This window comes from Acipenser ruthenus, chromosome 42 (assembly GCF_902713425.1).
Source record: "Acipenser ruthenus chromosome 42, fAciRut3.2 maternal haplotype, whole genome shotgun sequence".
Classification (NCBI taxonomy): domain Eukaryota; kingdom Metazoa; phylum Chordata; class Actinopteri; order Acipenseriformes; family Acipenseridae; genus Acipenser; species Acipenser ruthenus.
The window spans coordinates 6,601,014-6,618,938 of record NC_081230.1 but is presented as its reverse complement, the minus strand read 5'-3'; the positions used below and the strand labels follow the sequence as shown (position 1 = coordinate 6,618,938).

Sequence of the window (17,925 nt, the reverse complement as noted above, 5' to 3'; positions counted from 1 at the left end):
GTTTATTTCCAGGCTCTATTTATACTGTCAAGGACAGAAAGCGTTCATTAAACGTTTCTAGGAGGTGGCGTCACCCCATGCTTTTGAATGTGCTGACCCTCCTGCTTCTAGTCTGCCTAATCAGGGGTTTGCATTTAATCCATCAGTGATTAATTGGCAGATGTGACTCATTGTTTGGCAAATTTACGACAAATTTACGTGATTGTGTGTGTGTGTGTGTGTTTAAGAGTGTGTGTATATGTATGTGTGTACGTGTGTGTGTGTCTGTGTGTGGGCATATCTGTGTGTGTGTGTGTGTGTCACAGTGTGTGTGAGAGTGTGTGTAAGAGTCTGTTTGTATGTGTGTGTGTGTGTGTGTGTGTGTGTGTGTGTGTGCGTGTGTCTGTGGGGTGGGTGTTTGTGTGTGTTTTGTTTTTAGATGCCAATATAACTATGCTTTCAAAAATATTTACTTATTTAAACCAGCCTTACTCAGTGTGTGGCTTGCATTTCCAAGAGGGTTGTAGGGATGTAAAATTTGTAAATACAGTTTTGAATTTTCTAGAGATCTTTTGTTTTGTGCTAGGGATACCTATGTGTGGCACTGTAAGTATGCCATAGTAAAAGCATAGTCAATAGTAATAAAGTATAATGAAAGCACTGCAGCAAAGGTAAACACTGCAAGGTTGGTAAATGCAGAGCGTAACCAGGGGAATAGCAACAGGGAACTGCGAAATTATTGTCTACCTTGTCAAGATGAAATGCATTTCTACCAAAAACCGCTCCGTAATCTCTGGCAATTTTGTGTCGCATAATTATGGCGTCAGTGTTGGCAAAACCACCAGTAAAGCATCAGCCTGGATCTCTGCGGTTCTTACCATGATCTGGGAGTCTGTCCCCTCCCCCTGCAGCAGGTCAGACAGATAACACTGCTGGTGGATGTTCTCAGATTCAGAAATGCTACAGCTTGCTGGGCCGTCTCTCCATTCCTACCAGAAACAAACAACGGTCCGGTTAGCAAAGCGTTCGTTTAGTGACGTCTTCAAGGAAAGGAGCCTGTCAGAAACACAGCAGTAACACTGCGAATTGGATGCAGGGGCCACCATGGAGAGCCAAAGAGAAGGTTTGCTCACCGGCTGCATGTTGCTGTGTGGCAGGATGGCTGCGTTCTCCTCCTGCCTCCCGGCCCCCCCCAGGTCTGTGCTCTTCCTCTCCTCCTCCAGGCTCTTCCTCTTGGGCTTGCTCTCCAGCCTGTGCACCTGCCGCTCCACCTTGGCTGCCCCTCCGGTGCTCAGCTTGCGCACCGGGTTGGTGAGCCACTTCTTGAGCGTGCTGACGGAGTGGCGCGAGCTGGGGGAGCTGGGGGCCGAGCTGCTGGAGGGCTGCGGCTGGATGGAGGCGACCGAGGTGGAGATACTGCCATCACTGCCGGCCACCGAGTAGGACTCTGCAAGGGAACAATGAAAGAGGGATTACAGCAATGCACCATTGACTGAGACAGGATTAATAGTCCATTCTGTTCAATTGCAGAATCAGGGGCGATGTGGCAGCCCTGGAATGGAGGGACTACCACTCTTTCACTTAGGGAGTGAGGGAGCAGTTCAGTCCCCATGCCTCAAGTCTGCCCTGGACTGGAAGGAGCACCCTTTCTCTTAGGGGTGAGGGAGCAGTTCAGTCTCCGTGCCTCAAGCCTGCCCTGGACTGGAGGGAGCACCCTTTCTCTTAGGGGGTGAGGGAGCAGTTCAGTCTCCGTGCCTCAAGCCTGCCCTGGACTGGAGGGAGCACCCTTTCTCTTAGGGGGTGAGGGAGCAGTTCAGTCTCCATGCCTCAAGCCTGCCCTGGACTGGAGGGAGCACCCTTTCTCTTAGGGGGTGAAGGAGCAGTTCAGTCTCCATGCCTCAAGCCTGCCCTGGACTGGAGGGAGCACCCTTTCTCTTAGGGGGTGAGGGAGCAGTTCAGGCCCCATTCCCATTGACTCATCGGCCTCTATTTCTAAGATTTTTGCAATGTTGCTTTAGTGGCAAACGTGATTACTCAAAATTACACACTCCCCCCAACCTTTGGCCTTACTGGACATAATGATCCCAATAGTGCTGCTGCCCATTCAGAACACGATTAATATTCTCCGAGCATTGGTGTGTCCCTATGCATTAGAAACCAGCTGTCTTGCTGCTTGGCTTTGTGACAAAAAAAATGGCAGCAAATTCTCACATCAAGTCACAAGGTGTTTGAAAGCACTTGAGTTCCATTTCATCTTGCTAGGTTTGAAATCCGGTGTTACATTTCTAAGATGAATACTGAAGAATTTTTAGAAACCCTCTAATAAGTATGAAAAGTGATAATGAGTATTACACATAGTCAGTTTGGCTGCATGCAGGGATTTCACTTTTAGTAACAGATAAACCCCACTGCCGACTAGTACCATGAAAAAACGCGTTTTACTTGTTTATGCTTTATTAAAAAGCAGCACTTGGATACAGATCACAATATACAGTGGGTTAAAGTAGAATCAGTGAACAGCTATGTAATCGTTTGCAGCTATTGCACATTTGTTGTTTGCTCTTAAAACCCCTTACTTGTAGAATATTTTTGATAATACAACAATTTAATAACACTAAGTCTATTTGTTATATTTCCCTGGTTTTAAGGTCATTGACTTCCTGTGAAGCAATGCATTGATTTAAAAAACGCTGCTTTTCTTACAAGGCTATTCATGGTTGGTTATTCCAAGAACTCCACTAAAAACCTACGATTCAAGGAATTTTAGTTCTCCAGTTCCCTCACATTGGAACTCGCTTCCAAATTGTATCCGGAATGCTGAGTCTGCCAGTATTTTTCAATCTCAGTTCAAAACACATCTCTTTGATTTGGTCTGTCACTAGCGAGCAGTTGGGAGCTCTTTTGGCTTTTGTTTAAAGTGCCCTGGGATGCTTGCACATGCTATATCAATGAAAATCGCCATGGTAATATCAGAGCCCCGAAACAGCACATCTCCCTTGAAACTGCAAGCTGTCCAGCTCACCTGAATTGACGCTTGGCTAAAGTTTAATAGCAATAAAAATAGTGACTGAAAAAATTATGGCAAAAAACTGGCCCAAACCACATAACAGAAATGAAAAGCCAAGCTCTGTAAGATCACACTGAAATATTCTAAACTCTGCATATATCCTGACTTATTGCAACTTACCCTAGCAGACACTGTTAAATAGGAAGGGATTTAAATTAGTAGGGATGTCAAAACAGTAACGGTGTCTGGAGGGGAAACAAACCATTACAGTAGGTATGCCTTTCAGTGTCTGGCTTAATGAAACAACTCTCCAAGAAGTATTGTTACTCAGCTGGGCAAACTGAGCACATTTGGAATATCCACAGGCTTTGTAACAGTTCTGCTTAAGGTTCAGTTTAGTACATTCTAAGCTGTTCAACAATCATGACATCATCCATAGGTCCCAAGTCTCATCAGCTGGATTGCTGGTCTATACCATTTGCTGCGGAACGGGGGGGGTTCGGGGGGATCCCCCTTCCTCGAGAACATTTTGGATAATGATTAATCTGACCTAAATTATTAAAATGACATTTCGAATCAATAAAAGAACAAGAACATTGGTTATAATATTAAAATTATATAATTTGCAACTTGAAGAATGGAGTGCACATGCAATCATACATCAAGGAGATACAGTCGAAGATGCACAGACCTTCCTGTGAGTTAACGGCTGCTGGATCCAAAGTGCCTCCCGCCTTTAATATTCTGTGGTGATTGTTGAGGGCAACGGCGTGCAGTTTATAAATATTTAAGAGCAAAAAATAAATTAAATGGAAATTTAAAACCAGTAAATGATTCATGCTTTTGTGCCGCACGACAGCATTTAGAATTCGATTACACAAACTTAGTAGCAGTCTGCAAAGCAATCTTTTCTCCCAGTATTTTGGGCTAGGATACTGTTCTTTTCTATAAAAATAAATCTCTCAAGGAAGGCTGATTGTGTATTTTTATTATTTTTTATTTTTTTTAAAGCATCCATTCTACCAAAAAACTCTGAGATTCAAAACTCTGATGCATCCTACTGATGTGTGCTAAACTTGGTGCAGAAGACAGGTGAAGATCGACGTTACTATATTGCTGTTGTTTCTGGCTTGTGGCTGCGAATATGTCAAAGTGTTTGGGGGTTTGAAGCCTGAACTACTAACCCCACCTCCCCCTTCTTTCAGTGCAATTCGGTCTCTTAACTAAATCATCAGCTGTGCTCTATCTCTGCTCTGAGGCAGCACTGTTTCATCTCTGCTGCAGGAAACCAGGTCATGTACATCCAGAGCAGACAACCCTTGACCTCTGACCCTGCTCTCCAGGCAGAGATCTCATTGGGGACGTGAGATAAACACAGGCCGGAGATTCTCATTTCAAACCCCTTCTTGACTGAGCTGGGTAGTGCTCAGCAAGTCCAGCCTGCTACTTAGCTAGCTTTTGTCAGTGTGCACAAACGTGTAAATGTGATTGTAGTGTAATTCATACTGGAACTGGCAAACTTTGCATTTGTTGTTTTTGCCTGAACAACGCACCTACAGCACTGGCCAAAAGTTTTGCATCATCCATTACAATTAACAAACTTTGCTTCATAAAGTCGAATTAAACCTGCTGAATAATGTTACGTTAACATTGTATTACACACCGCTTTGTAGTTTTCCATATACAAAAATCGATTTGACATTTCAAAATCTAACATAAAATACTTCTATTATGGCTTCCGGTAGACCTTTTGCGATATCATTTTGTAGTTTCTTTGATTACATGATGTTAAATAAAATGTTCATATAGTTTTTTTTTTTTTTTTAATTATGTCTCAATCCTAAAATTTTAGGTGCTGCAAAACCTTTGGCCATAGCTATAGTGTGACCTTTCAAAAATGGTTTATTACCATCGTATTATTATCTGTAGAAATCTTTGCATAATTAGAAGCAAGCAGACCACAGCAACATTATGTAAACTATAGCACAGTGATCCTGAGTGTCAATTGGTTCATACTACTGAGTAAATGACAGCAAAAAAAAGCTAACAAAATCACATAAAAGGTAGGGTATTCTCAAGGTGAAATCCAGTTGTCTTTGGTAACAAAACTGCCATACGTGCAGTGCATCTGGAAAACTTCTGCAAATAAACTCACTGCCTCTGGGGAATGTAATCTGCTTCCAGCAATGTCTAGAGAACTGACTTCAGCAGTTTCATTTTAAGTTTAAGGAAAAAGTAGGTTGGGATCACTTCCACCAGACCCACGGTTGCTTAGAAAGGGTCTGTATGCACAGGTTGCCTGAATACTTCCCCCAAAGTCACGGAGCTTTGTGGTTTGTTTTCTACACACCACAGTGGTGAGTAAATGAAGGTTTGATGTATCACATCTATAACTATAAATAGTGCTAATTTAGAAATACTAAAAGATACCAAATAAATTCCCCGACAAACGTTTTCAATAGACTTTTTCAGTGTCTTCACGGTCTGATGTATCAGTGAACTGTTTTAATGCTGTTCAGATGTGATCCAGAGGTTTAGGAATGGCTGACTTGGTCTAGATGTCAGGTCTTCATAACCGTTTTGGCTGATCAGTGTAATACTATAGGTCTAAAATATTAAGCCAGCCATAAAGGGTTTTGTTTTTAGTAAGGGAACTGCAGGAGACTTGACGTGCTGGCATTCGGCCTCACCTTTATCAGAGTCACTTCTATTGACAGGTTTAGGAAAGTTGTAAAATAAAATCTGGAAACAATTCCCATTTTTATTTTACTGACACAGGAAACAGACGGTGCTGTACTGTCAGGGCAGAGTAGAAAGCTGAGCTCTGATTCACTTTCTTTTCAACGCTTAGAGCAGGGCTTTCCAGAGCTGTCCATTTCAGTCCTGGTCTTTGTTCCAAATTATATAACTGAACCAATTAAACCTCCATCCAGACCCTAAATGAGTCCCATTATTTCATTTTCCCTGTTAAACCTGCAGTGTAATGACCATCCAGGACTGTAATTACACACCCCTGGCTAAAAAACGTCACAAACGTAAAAGAAACTAGCGAAAGAAATACAATTTTACTGTGACTATCTACAAATGTTACCGTTAAATTTGGTTTACTCCTTGCCCAGGGTGAACTGTATATGATAACAGCCAGGAACTACAGTGGAACATCAGAGTTACAAACACCAGACTTATGAACTAATCAAACAGTCAACCCAACACCCTACTTTCAATCGGAAGTATGCAAGCACTTAACCATGTGTGCAATGCACGCAGACAGGCACCCTTATAAGCATGCTGGTCATGAAGGAGGCAACATTACTGTACCAGCAAACGTATCCAGACAACCGGGAGGCAGATTTCAAAGCAAGTACGGGCAACTTTACAAGGAGCATTTTTAAACAAAGCACAGATTTTGTTTTTCAACCAAAGGAGGCCGAATGACTGAGCAAACTGCATGAATGCATTTTGTTTAAAATAAAATAAAAACAAGCACTTTGCTAACCAATGTTTTCCTGAGCATTTAAATCTGTGTTTTTCCCACAGTTACACTTTCAAAGGTAACTGAAATGTCATCTTTTTCCATATTTAGTACCATTTTAAAGTCTTTAGAACCATAACAATATGAGTATTGCATTACTGTGCTGTATCCTTGGATTATGAAGCTGTTCTTAACTCCAAGGTCCTACTGTAGTACGAATGGACAAAGCATCCTGTGGAACACTAAAAAGTCTGCACAGCATAGATTATTTAAGGGGATTTCCTTACCTGTTTTTGCATCACTAAATTATATTAGCAGCCGTGCTAGCTACACCAATCAGTGTGTAGCTCGGTGTTTCAGTTTCCCATGTGTGCGTTGATAAACAGGAAAAACACTACAGTGCTGGTGAGTTTCTAAGACGAGCGCTTTCCAGATTTGAAGTAAACCCCACGACGGTTATCACATTACCATCACTGAGATCGTGCGCCGTTGAGGAAGGTTGAAAAATCTCTATAGGTCTGTCCTGTAAAGCACTTCATAGTCACTAGGATGAGATTGGACAAATGGTAGTCCAAAGAAGAAGGTAGGAAGTTTCAAACAAAGATTGGTTCATGCACGGAACACCCGACCAGATGAAGTAGTAACAGCTAATCAAAACACAATGTGACCCTGTCCTATTAAACAAGATTGCCTTAGATGGGGCAAACAGTGTGCGGGCAAGAGTAGCACCTCGATGGGACAAAAGGCGATAACACTTTACATGAAGTGCCTCTAATTACTGTGGATTTACCTTGTGGTTACTTAGTGCGGTCTGCAGTGTTGAGTTATCTTTCCTATAATAGAGTGGTTCACAGTGTTGAGTGCAGTTCCCTTTCCTAGACCTGAATACAGGTCCACAGTGTTGAAATAGAGAAAGAAGAGTGCACTAAAGACTATGCACTACAGCACCAAACTCTCAAGAGCTGTTTTTCAATGTAAAATTGATCCCAGTGAAAAAATTCTCCTTTCCTCAGCCACGCTTTCTAATCATTTATTTTCGGAAAGCTCCTTTTTTGTGTCCACACAAAGCCTTTTCTTAGGAGTGCTGTTAAACCTGGGCTATCTCATTTAGTCAGGCTGTCATGGGAAACCAGAGTTTGGCTTCCAGGGGCTACCTGTCAACTTTTATTAGTCTCACTGCCTAGTTATTTACTGTATTGCAGTAATTTAGATCTCTTGCAAAAGGCTGGGCGTAGACATAAAACTTTCTGTATTTATTATTTCTTTCAATTTTAAGCAAACGTAGCTGATTCATAAAAAGATGCTGCGGTAAGCCATTTTCAAATGGTTTTAGGATAGAGGGCCAAGCAGTAGGCATATACTGAAATGATATACACGACATCCCCCCCTAAACCAACCCCGAAGCAGAATTAGCTGTTACTGTTTTCCGTTTAATATAAGATTGCTTATTTGAGCCTGAGCCTTATAATATAGACATAGCACAGTATAGTCATCTCATTTACTAGTCTGCTGTTTTGAGAGGAGTTCTATTTCCTATACTGCTATTTCCCATGTATTATAATATCTGTGTTTCAGCCTGGGTGATCCATTAGCTTTTCAGTCAGAGTCTTATACTCCACATTGCTATAGTACATGCCAGTTCGCTATCGTTAGCATTACGCTTTCTAGCATGACTTCCCAGCAGTATTGACTGTCTGTCTGTATCGAAGCACATCAATGATGTGAGCCAAGCTCTATTCATAGGCATCAATCTGATGTTGCGACATGCACAAGGTTCCAGTAACTCCAAGAAGGATTGCCTGTCATCCCACCCAAAATATGCCTTTGCCGTGAGTAATTGTGCATGACAGACTGGATCACCATTTCATCTGGGGTAAGGGGGTGATTAGCCATCCCAAATTGTGAAGTGGGATGGTTTCTAAAACTCAGTCTCTTTTGGGACTGCACAAAGGCTAAAGCAAATAGACAGACCTCTGAATCTGAAGACAGGGGATCTCCAGGGAGGGAGGCAGGGAACAAGAGGGGACGTGAGGGGAGCTGGGGGTGTGAGGAGCAGAGCTGGGGAGGGAGGGAAGGGGAAGAAATGCACAGACACAGACCAGTAAGAGACAATCATAACCTCCCAAAGACCACAGAAATGAAGAAGCACCATTTTTACACAATAATTCCTTCAGAACCTCTATCCAAGCTATTTCATTATTACTCCAACAGCTTTATTTTGGTCCCAAAATCCCTCTCATAAAAACAACTGGCCCACACATGTCTCCAATTACCAAAGATATTTAAAATCCAGTCCTCGGGGGGGGGGGGGGGGGCAGAGGGGGGGGCTCTCGTTTTTATTTTCATTTTGAATGAGCTATTCAATCCCACTTTGTGATATTTAAGACCATTCAAAACTGTCAAACTGGCCTGTCCATCTCCATATAGGGAAAGACCTTCAGCTCAAATGAACTTAAACGTCTTGGTAACAACCTGCACGGCTTCCACAAACTGTGAAGGGATACAGAAAGCTGTATCAGATGTTCTTTCAGGAACCATAATTGATTCTCCAAGTGCAAGCCCTGGAATTGCATGCACACTGTGCAGCAGCAGAGCCAAAATCTGTTTTTGAACTACTGTGCTCAAATACAGTCAGTGCTTGATTATTATTATTTTTTTCCCCACTGTATTTCTTTGCCACATAGGCACAGGTAAACACTGTGCTGCATATTGCGTTGTGAAGTTTCCACTGGGACCTGCTTCCAGTAATAGCCCTGTGGTTACGCATGCATTTCCAGTCAGCCCCTCAGATTAACTGCTTTACTAGAGAGACGAAAACATTGTCCTGGAAAAATATTTGTCACATTACTAATGCACATAACGTGAGCTCCAAGACTCGAATGACTATTTATTATTGCTAATTTCAGATACTAGGCAGGGGGTATTTTTTTTACATGCAGCTTTGTATATTTATCTATGGTAATATAAAAACTAAGATCCTTCTAGAGTTTTTGATTGATGCCCAATTTATATTGGCAGAGCAATATTGCCTGAGCTTCCCCCTACCCTATTTTTTTTTCAGAGCATAATATTGAGATCAGCAATCTTAAACCACTCCTTTAACCGTTTGAGCCTGATTCCTATTTCACTGGAACTATTGGGTGATTGAAGTCTATACAATCCTAAATGGTATACAGCTCTGGCCAAAAGTTTTGCATCACCTAGAATTTGAGGATTGAGACATAATTTAAAAAAAAAAAAGAAAAAGAAAAACTATTTCAACATCATTTAGATATTTTCTTTACATCATGTATCAAAGACAAAATTATATTGCAAAAGTCTACCGGAATCCATAATAGTAGTACGGTATTTTAGATTTCGAAAGGTCGCATTTTTCCATTTTTGTCAGTTTTTCGTAAACTACAAAGCTATATGTAATTTGATATGACAACGTAACATTATTCAGCAAGTTTCATTTGACTCTATGAAGCAAAATGTGTTAATTCTATAGGGTGATGCAAAACTTTTGACCACAGCTGTAGATAAAGTGAACCCAAGACACTACTTCAAATTTAGCACAGAGAGAACAAGAGGGTGTAAATGGAAGCAGAGTAAAAGCAAGTTTAGAACAGAAGGTAGGAAGCACTTTGTGACACAGAGAGTTATAAATGCATGGAGTAGCCTATCAGGTGAAGTAGTAGGATCTGAAACACTGGGGAACATTTTAAAAAAGACTAGATTCTGTGCTTTTAAATTAATCCCCCCCAGTAGGGGAGAATGGTGTGCTAACAAGGGACCAGCCTTGAAGGGCTGAATGATCTTCTCTCGTTCCCAAACTTTTCTTCCATTCTTATGTTCTTTTGAGTGGCAGTTTTCATGCATACTTTCCTAACCCAGTGGCAGGTATTCTAAAGTGATTACAGATAAATCAACAACCTGTATGAAATTACCTGCCATTGCTGTTATTTATACTTAAATTGAATTCATTATAGCCTTTAATCTATACACTGATTCAGTTATGTAAAGTCAGGGTATCATTTTTGAGTTTAGTAATTTGACAACTTAATAATTATTGTAATATTATTGCACAATTCTATTCTTTCTTTATTAGTTTGAATTGGTTTTAATGGCAGCAGTAAACCATTGCAAACAGTTTACAAAGGGGATATATAGCGGGCCTCTCTGAACAGCTTCAGTCTCAGTGTGTTGTTTAGCATTAGGAGATGTGATACATATTAAAATGATATTGATTAAAATTGGCCTACACAGGATTCGACACACATGTACAAAAATGAAACAATTTCCTTTCTACAAATATACCCCTATGATAGCGCCATTAAAGGTGAAACAACTTCCATAGGAAATATGTCATTTTTGGACATCATCTTCTAGACCCTTGTTCTTTATTTAGCATTAATAAAAATAAATTGCACATGTGTTGTTATTTTTTCCCAGAACATCAGATATTTTAGTAATGCTTCATTTTTGCCTCATTTCGATCCACCTGTTTCTAATTAACTTTTATACGAGATCTCTCTTAGTGGAGCAATACCTAAACCAGCTTCATCAGCCCTGCGTGAGAAGCGTTGGTGTGCATTTCAAACTCCAGTTATCAGCCATGCCATGTAGTGCGGGGGAAATAAACAACAGCTGTCTCTGTGGAATCTTACATTGCTGATCATAATAACCACACTGAGCTTGTAACGCTCTCCATCATTAATAACCACACTGAGCTTGTAACGCTCTCCATCATTAATAACCACACAGAGCTTGTAACGCTCTCCATCATTAATAACCACACTGAGCTTGTAATGCTCTCCATCATTAATAACCACACTGAGCTTGTAACGCTCTCCATCATTAATAACCACACTGAGCTTGTAACGCTCTCCATCATTAATAACCACACAGAGCTTGTAACGCTCTCCATCATTAATAACCACACTGAGCTTGTAACGTGCTCTCCATCATTAATAACCACACAGAGCTTGTAACGCTCTCCATCATTAATAACCACACTGAGCTTGTAACGCTCTCCATCATTAATAACCACACAGAGCTTGTAACGCTCTCCATCATTAATAACCACACAGAGCTTGTAACGCTCTCCATCATTAATAACCACACTGAGCTTGTAACGCTCTCCATCATTAATAACCACACTGAGCTTGTAACGCTCTCCATCATTAATAACCACACAGAGCTTGTAACGCTCTCCATCATTAATAACCACACAGAGCTTGTAACGCTCTCCATCATTAATAACCACACAGAGCTTGTAACGCTCTCCATCATTAATAACCACACTGAGCTTGTAACGCTCTCCATCATTAATAACCACACAGAGCTTGTAACGCTCTCCATCATTAATAACCACACAGAGCTTGTAACGCTCTCCATCATTAATAACCACACAGAGCTTGTAACGCTCTCCATCATTAATAACCACACTGAGCTTGTAACGCTCTCCATCATTAATAACCACACAGAGCTTGTAACGCTCTCCATCATTAATAACCACACAGAGCTTGTAACGCTCTCCATCATTAATAACCACACTGAGCTTGTAACGCTCTCCATCATTAATAACCACACAGAGCTTGTAACGCTCTCCATCATTAATAACCTCACTGAGCTTGTAACGCTCTCCATCATTAATAACCACACTGAGCTTGTAACGCTCTCCATCATTAATAACCACACTGAGCTTGTAACGCTCTCCATCATTAATAACCACACAGAGCTTGTAACGCTCTCCATCATTAATAACCACACTGAGCTTGTAACGCGCTCCATCATTAATAACCACACTGAGCTTGTAACGCTCTCCATCATTAATAACCACACTGAGCTTGTAACGCTCTCCATCATTAATAACCACACTGAGCTTGTAACGCTCTCCATCATTAATAACCACACAGAGCTTGTAACGCTCTCCATCATTAATAACCACACGGAGCTTGTAACGCTCTCCATCATTAATAACCACACTGAGCTTGTAACGCTCTCCATCATTAATAACCACACTGAGCTTGTAACGCTCTCCATCATTAATAACCACACTGAGCTTGTAACGTGCTCTCCATCATTAATAACCACACAGAGCTTGTAACGCTCTCCATCATTAATAACCACACTGAGCTTGTAACGCTCTCCATCATTAATAACCACACAGAGCTTGTAACGCTCTCCATCATTAATAACCACACTGAGCTTGTAACGCTCTCCATCATTAATAACCACACTGAGCTTGTAACGCTCTCCATCATTAATAACCACACAGAGCTTGTAACACTCTCCATCATTAATAACCACACAGAGCTTGTAACGCTCTCCATCATTAATAACCACACAGAGCTTGTAACGCTCTCCATCATTAATAACCACACAGAGCTTGTAACGCGCTCCATCATTAATAACCACACTGAGCTTGTAACGCTCTCCATCATTAATAACCACACTGAGCTTGTAACGCGCTCCATCATTAATAACCACACTGAGCTTGTAACGCTCTCCATCATTAATAACCACACTGAGCTTGTAACGCTCTCCATCATTAATAACCACACTGAGCTTTTAACACTCTCCATCATTAATAACCACACTGAGCTTGTAACGCTCTCCATCATTTAGTATGAACATCCCTCGTACCTGATGATCTGCACAAAACAAAGAGCTTCTGTGATGTGCTTTTTAATGATAGCTCTCCACTTCATTTGCTAAAAATGATATGATCAAGTCCAGTTTTGTTTTCTACACACTATACCTGCACAGGGCAGATGCATGCAATAGAAACCTGCACAAAATGGATTAGGTGCTTGTGTCCTCTCTTGGGACATTTACACTGGGTTATTTTTTTAAAGATCCATTCAGTGCTCATTGAGGACAGTCTTCTTTGTACATTTCTGGAGCCTCTTTACCTGGCAATTACCTGTAATTTCAATTTTCTCATTAACTATATTCTTATGATAACTTACTCTAAATGTAATGTATCAAATTACATAAATACAGCTTGCGTTCTCATTTTTAAAAAGAAAATATTTATGCGTTAATGAGATTAAGTCAACGACAATAAAATAGTCTGCTCTACGTGAATATATTTAAAAATGCATACAGTGGTTCCCATAAGTATTAGTACTTTTAGTATTTTTACAACAAGCACAAAATGACAGTAAATGTAGTGACTAGCAGCTTCTTAATGAACTGACATGTGCAGAGCAAGTGCACTAGTCTGGGGGGATATCTGTTAAGATGCTTCCAGACAGATGTGATTCAACATGCTCAGTACATAAAGGCTGGCTAGCTAAAATGCAGCATTATCCTGTCTAAGATTGGTAAATACTATTATAACTAGATATGCATAGAATCCACCTAGTTCTACTGTAGTGTTCAAAAGTTTAGAAACAACATATGATTTACAGCAAGACTAAGGGTGGGGATTTTTAAAGAGGAGATCATTTGTTTTTCAGGGATACCAAGATATTTAGAGAGCAAGTAGTCTGAGCGAGGTTATCCGGCTATAAACTCCCCATCCCCAGCTGTGCTGCTTTCCTAGTAAAGCATTTCAGGGTACCATTCTACTTGTGAGATGTCTTACTGGTTAAAATATTTAGCGTATTTTAAAAGAGGAGGTGATTATCTATTCAGAGACACCAGGGTATTTATTAAGTAAGGGGTCTGAGTGAGGAAAAATGGGCAATGCAATCCCCAGCTCTATTCTTGCTATAAATCATGTGTTGTTTCCAAACATACACTACTGCGCTACAAAAGGTCACCGCTTTATTCACTCTGGGGACAAGAAAGAAGAAGTTGTATTGTTCTGCCTTAGCGACTGCGGCTCCATAAATCACAGGGTTCTGAAGCCGTGGTATATTGTCGTGTAATTATGAGCACTCTGGCATTCTCAGTCTGCCAAGTAAACAAACACAGCATTTCATTTAAAACAAAGTCTTCAGGAAGCCATCGGATAACTGCGATCCAGCTCCTGGCAGTGCAGTGGAACAGATGAGCGGTTCTGCAATCGAATGACAATAAATGAGGCTCTCAGTCTGTAGCATTCGTTAGGACCGGGGTTGGGCTCGATTCCTGTTTTTCAATGCCAATTACATTTCCAATTCCTTTTTAAAATCAATTCCAATTCCCATTTCCTTATAATCCATTCCAACACACCATTGATTGCAATTAGCAGTATTCTGTTAAAATGAGCTTCTCACAGTGGCAACAAATGACTTCAATTCAAGTCACTGTTTGTCAATTCAATTGGCTTCCAATTAAAGCAGTTGAACAATCACAGCGATTATGCCTCTAAAATATCCTTCGAAGGAACTGGGAATTGATTTTATTGATTTGGCAGACGCCTTTATCCAAGGCGACTTACAGGTGTTAGAGGGCAGTACAGGGTTACAATGCAAATATTTAAATACAAATACTAAAATACAATCTGAAATAAGATGCAACAAGTTAGGATTACAACAATGTATATCTACAGTGACATAATTGTAGTGCAATAGTGAAAACCCTGGTTGGGACGCAGTCGCATGCATTTTAACTTAAAAACTATTTCTCTTGAAGCCCGTGTTTAACTCTTACAGGGAGTGCTAACCAAGGGTTTAAAACCAGCTCCAGGGAACTGCTCCACTGTTTGTAGTTCAAACTTGCTCCACTGGTCTAGCTGCAGGCAGACCACAGGACAGACACCAGGATGCACACGTTTATCTATCGTGTTGGATTGAAAAGATTTGCATTCTCTGAATTAACGTTAAAACAACAAGTGAAAAAGTACAATAAACGGGGGGGCTGAAATAATATTAACAAAGCTAATATGAGATAATCAAAAGAAATCATAAAAATACGTGAGTCTAAAAGTTCAACGTACTATAATGAGTGTGAATAATTAGCATGCATCTACAGAAGAAGCGTTTCTCCTCTGAGGGTTGATCAAGGCTTTACTCCTCTACACTCTTAATCTAAAAGCAGCTTTCTGTGAACACGTCACCAATCTGTCAGAATTAAGCAATACAAACCCCAGCAGTTTAAGAGGAAATGTGATATTTCAATTGCTTTCTTTAATTCCCATTCCTATTTAAGGCGTTGCCAGTCAGTCTGAGTGCTTCTGGCTTCTGTTGCTCCTATTTCAAGTTTCATTTTTCTCTAAATCTGCCTTTACTTGGCTTTGAGCTGTTTTGAGCTTGTCTGGAGAATCCTAAAAGCCGGGGACTGAACTGCCTTCCTCATTCCATTCAAATCACGTGACAGTGTGACTTTTCAGCTCCGCCAGCGAACATTGTCACATGTGTAAATGGAATGAGAAAGAGAATGAGAAAGGAACCCAGAACCACTGAAATGATTGCAAACACCTTAAAAGGTAAGGGGAATATAAAAAGTCAATTTAAGCTATTTACGTTCAACAAAGTGGACGATGTCAAAGCTACCTTAAACAGTCCTTAGAAATAATAATCAAAAATAGTCTAACTGAGAGAAAGAGAGAGAGAGACTGCCTGTGCTAACCTTTCAGAAAGGCAGGCCCCTGTCAAACGCCAGTTTGTTTTAATGTACACAAACACAAATCATCCTTATCTGCCCTTGCCAAAGCAGAAGACATTTTTACACAGTTAAAGCATCTTCACAAAATAGAAGAACAGTTTTTAACCACGCTACAGATTCTCTCCAAATTCAGCTAGTGACCCTGAGAAGCTGGTTCCCACACATGCTTCCCCTTCTCCCGACAACAAGACCCTTCCGAAGACAGTGTGACTCTGCTGCGCATCTACCCGGGACACACTGAGCAAGGAGCTCCCCCAGTGAAAAACAAATCACTATCTGTGATGTGTACATCAAAATATATCAATATACAGCAGTGTGCACATGTATTAGAACACCCCATTGCTTCTGTATCAGAACACCCCATTGCTTTTGTATTACAACACCCCATTGCTTCTGTATTACAACACCCCATTGCTTCTGTATCAGAACACCCCACTGCTTCTGTATTAGAGCACCCCATTGCTTCTGTATCAGAACACCCCATTGCTTTTGTATTACAACACCCCATTGCTTCTGTATTACAACACCCCATTGCTTCTGTATCAGAACACCCCACTGCTTCTGTATCAGAACACCCCATTGCTTCTGTATTAGAACATCCCATTGCTTCTGTATTAGAACACCCCATTGCTTCTGTATCAGAACACCCCATTGCTTTTGTATTACAACACCCCATTGCTTCTGTATTACAACACCCCATTGCTTCTGTATCAGAACACCCCACTGCTTCTGTATCAGAACACCCCATTGCTTCTGTATTAGAACATCCCATTGCTTCTGTATTAGAACACCCCATTGCTTCTGTATCAGAACACCCCATTGCTTCTGTATTAGAACATCCCATTGCTTCTGTATTAGAACATCCCATTGCTTCTGTATTAGAACACCCCATCGCTTCAATATTAGAACACCCCATTGCTTCTGTAGTTTTGATTTGTTGTGCAGATGAAATCAAAGCACTGCAACTCAAAATTTAGGAAAAGTGTCAAAAATAGGCAAATTAAGGATTGCCTAATTTAATTGATGACTTTAATAGGCCACACATGCAACTAATTTAACATAGTAAGAGAAAATGAACACAACCACAAATGGTAAAATGCAAGAGACTGTTTAGAAGTTGTTTAAGATGCCTAATTAAAGCACAAAGGGGGCGACCATTTTCACACAAGGTCCTATTGTTTCTCTATCACAGATTACTGACTGGAAATTCTCACATGCAGGTTAGGTATGTAAAGGCTATAAATGACAAATCTAATAAATTTGTTCTAATAAATGTGCAGACTGCTGTAACAGAAAGTATGGAAACTACATTGTAGTGTCTATAACTGTTCCAAGCAGATGCAAGTCTTAATACTGCCGTTTCAAATCATTGAAACAAGCCCAGTTGGAAGCCTGATGTTCATAACCTTGAGCTTTTTATTATTCAAACAGTGCCGCGATTTAGATCTGCAACCATTTAGATCAACGGAATAGCCCTCCCCTTACTAGCTTTATTTTAGGATTTCTAAAGCTGAACAATACACTAAGATTTAAACTCTGTGTTATTTATTACATTCCTTCAAGAGTATTGGGGAGCTTCAGATGTTTGACCTGTGGGCACTCTGACCCGAATAACACACGCTTCCCAATCGAGGCATCCTTTATTTATGACAGTACAGTGTTTGCCTTTTTAATGTTTTAATGTGTGTGTGCGCTCTGGCAAACCCAGGAGAAAGCTCTGCTGATTCACAGATGCCCCCCATGCTCCACCGCCCCGGGGCTTGGTTCTTAATTATTCTTGTTTTCTCTCTTTGCAGTCCGTGAAGGGCAGCGTGAGTGTGTGCCAGCTCTTGAGATGTTGAACGCACTTCACCTTGCTCTGATCAGTGTCGACAAGGCTGTTCCTTTCAGACCCCCCCCCCTCCCCCTGCTCCCAGACGAGCCACATGCTTCACACAGGTCAGTG

General features: G+C 40.8%; 1 protein-coding gene across 4 annotated transcripts in view; it reads right to left on the bottom strand.

Annotated features, from left to right (window-relative positions):
- Positions 1-17,925, bottom strand: part of LOC131709242 (rho guanine nucleotide exchange factor 25-like) — a 92,871-nt gene that overhangs the window by 26,519 nt on the left and 48,427 nt on the right. For all 4 annotated transcript variants that reach the window (XR_009311428.1, XM_059011493.1, XM_059011491.1 and 1 more), the window contains 2 exons: positions 1,113-1,426; positions 858-968 (listed from right to left, as the gene is read on the bottom strand). Coding sequence is in view for 3 of the 4 variants with exons in the window: in XM_059011493.1 (XP_058867476.1) it covers positions 858-968; positions 1,113-1,426 (425 nt within the window). In the remaining variant the exon portion in view is untranslated. The remainder of the gene's footprint in view (positions 1-857; positions 969-1,112; positions 1,427-17,925) is intronic.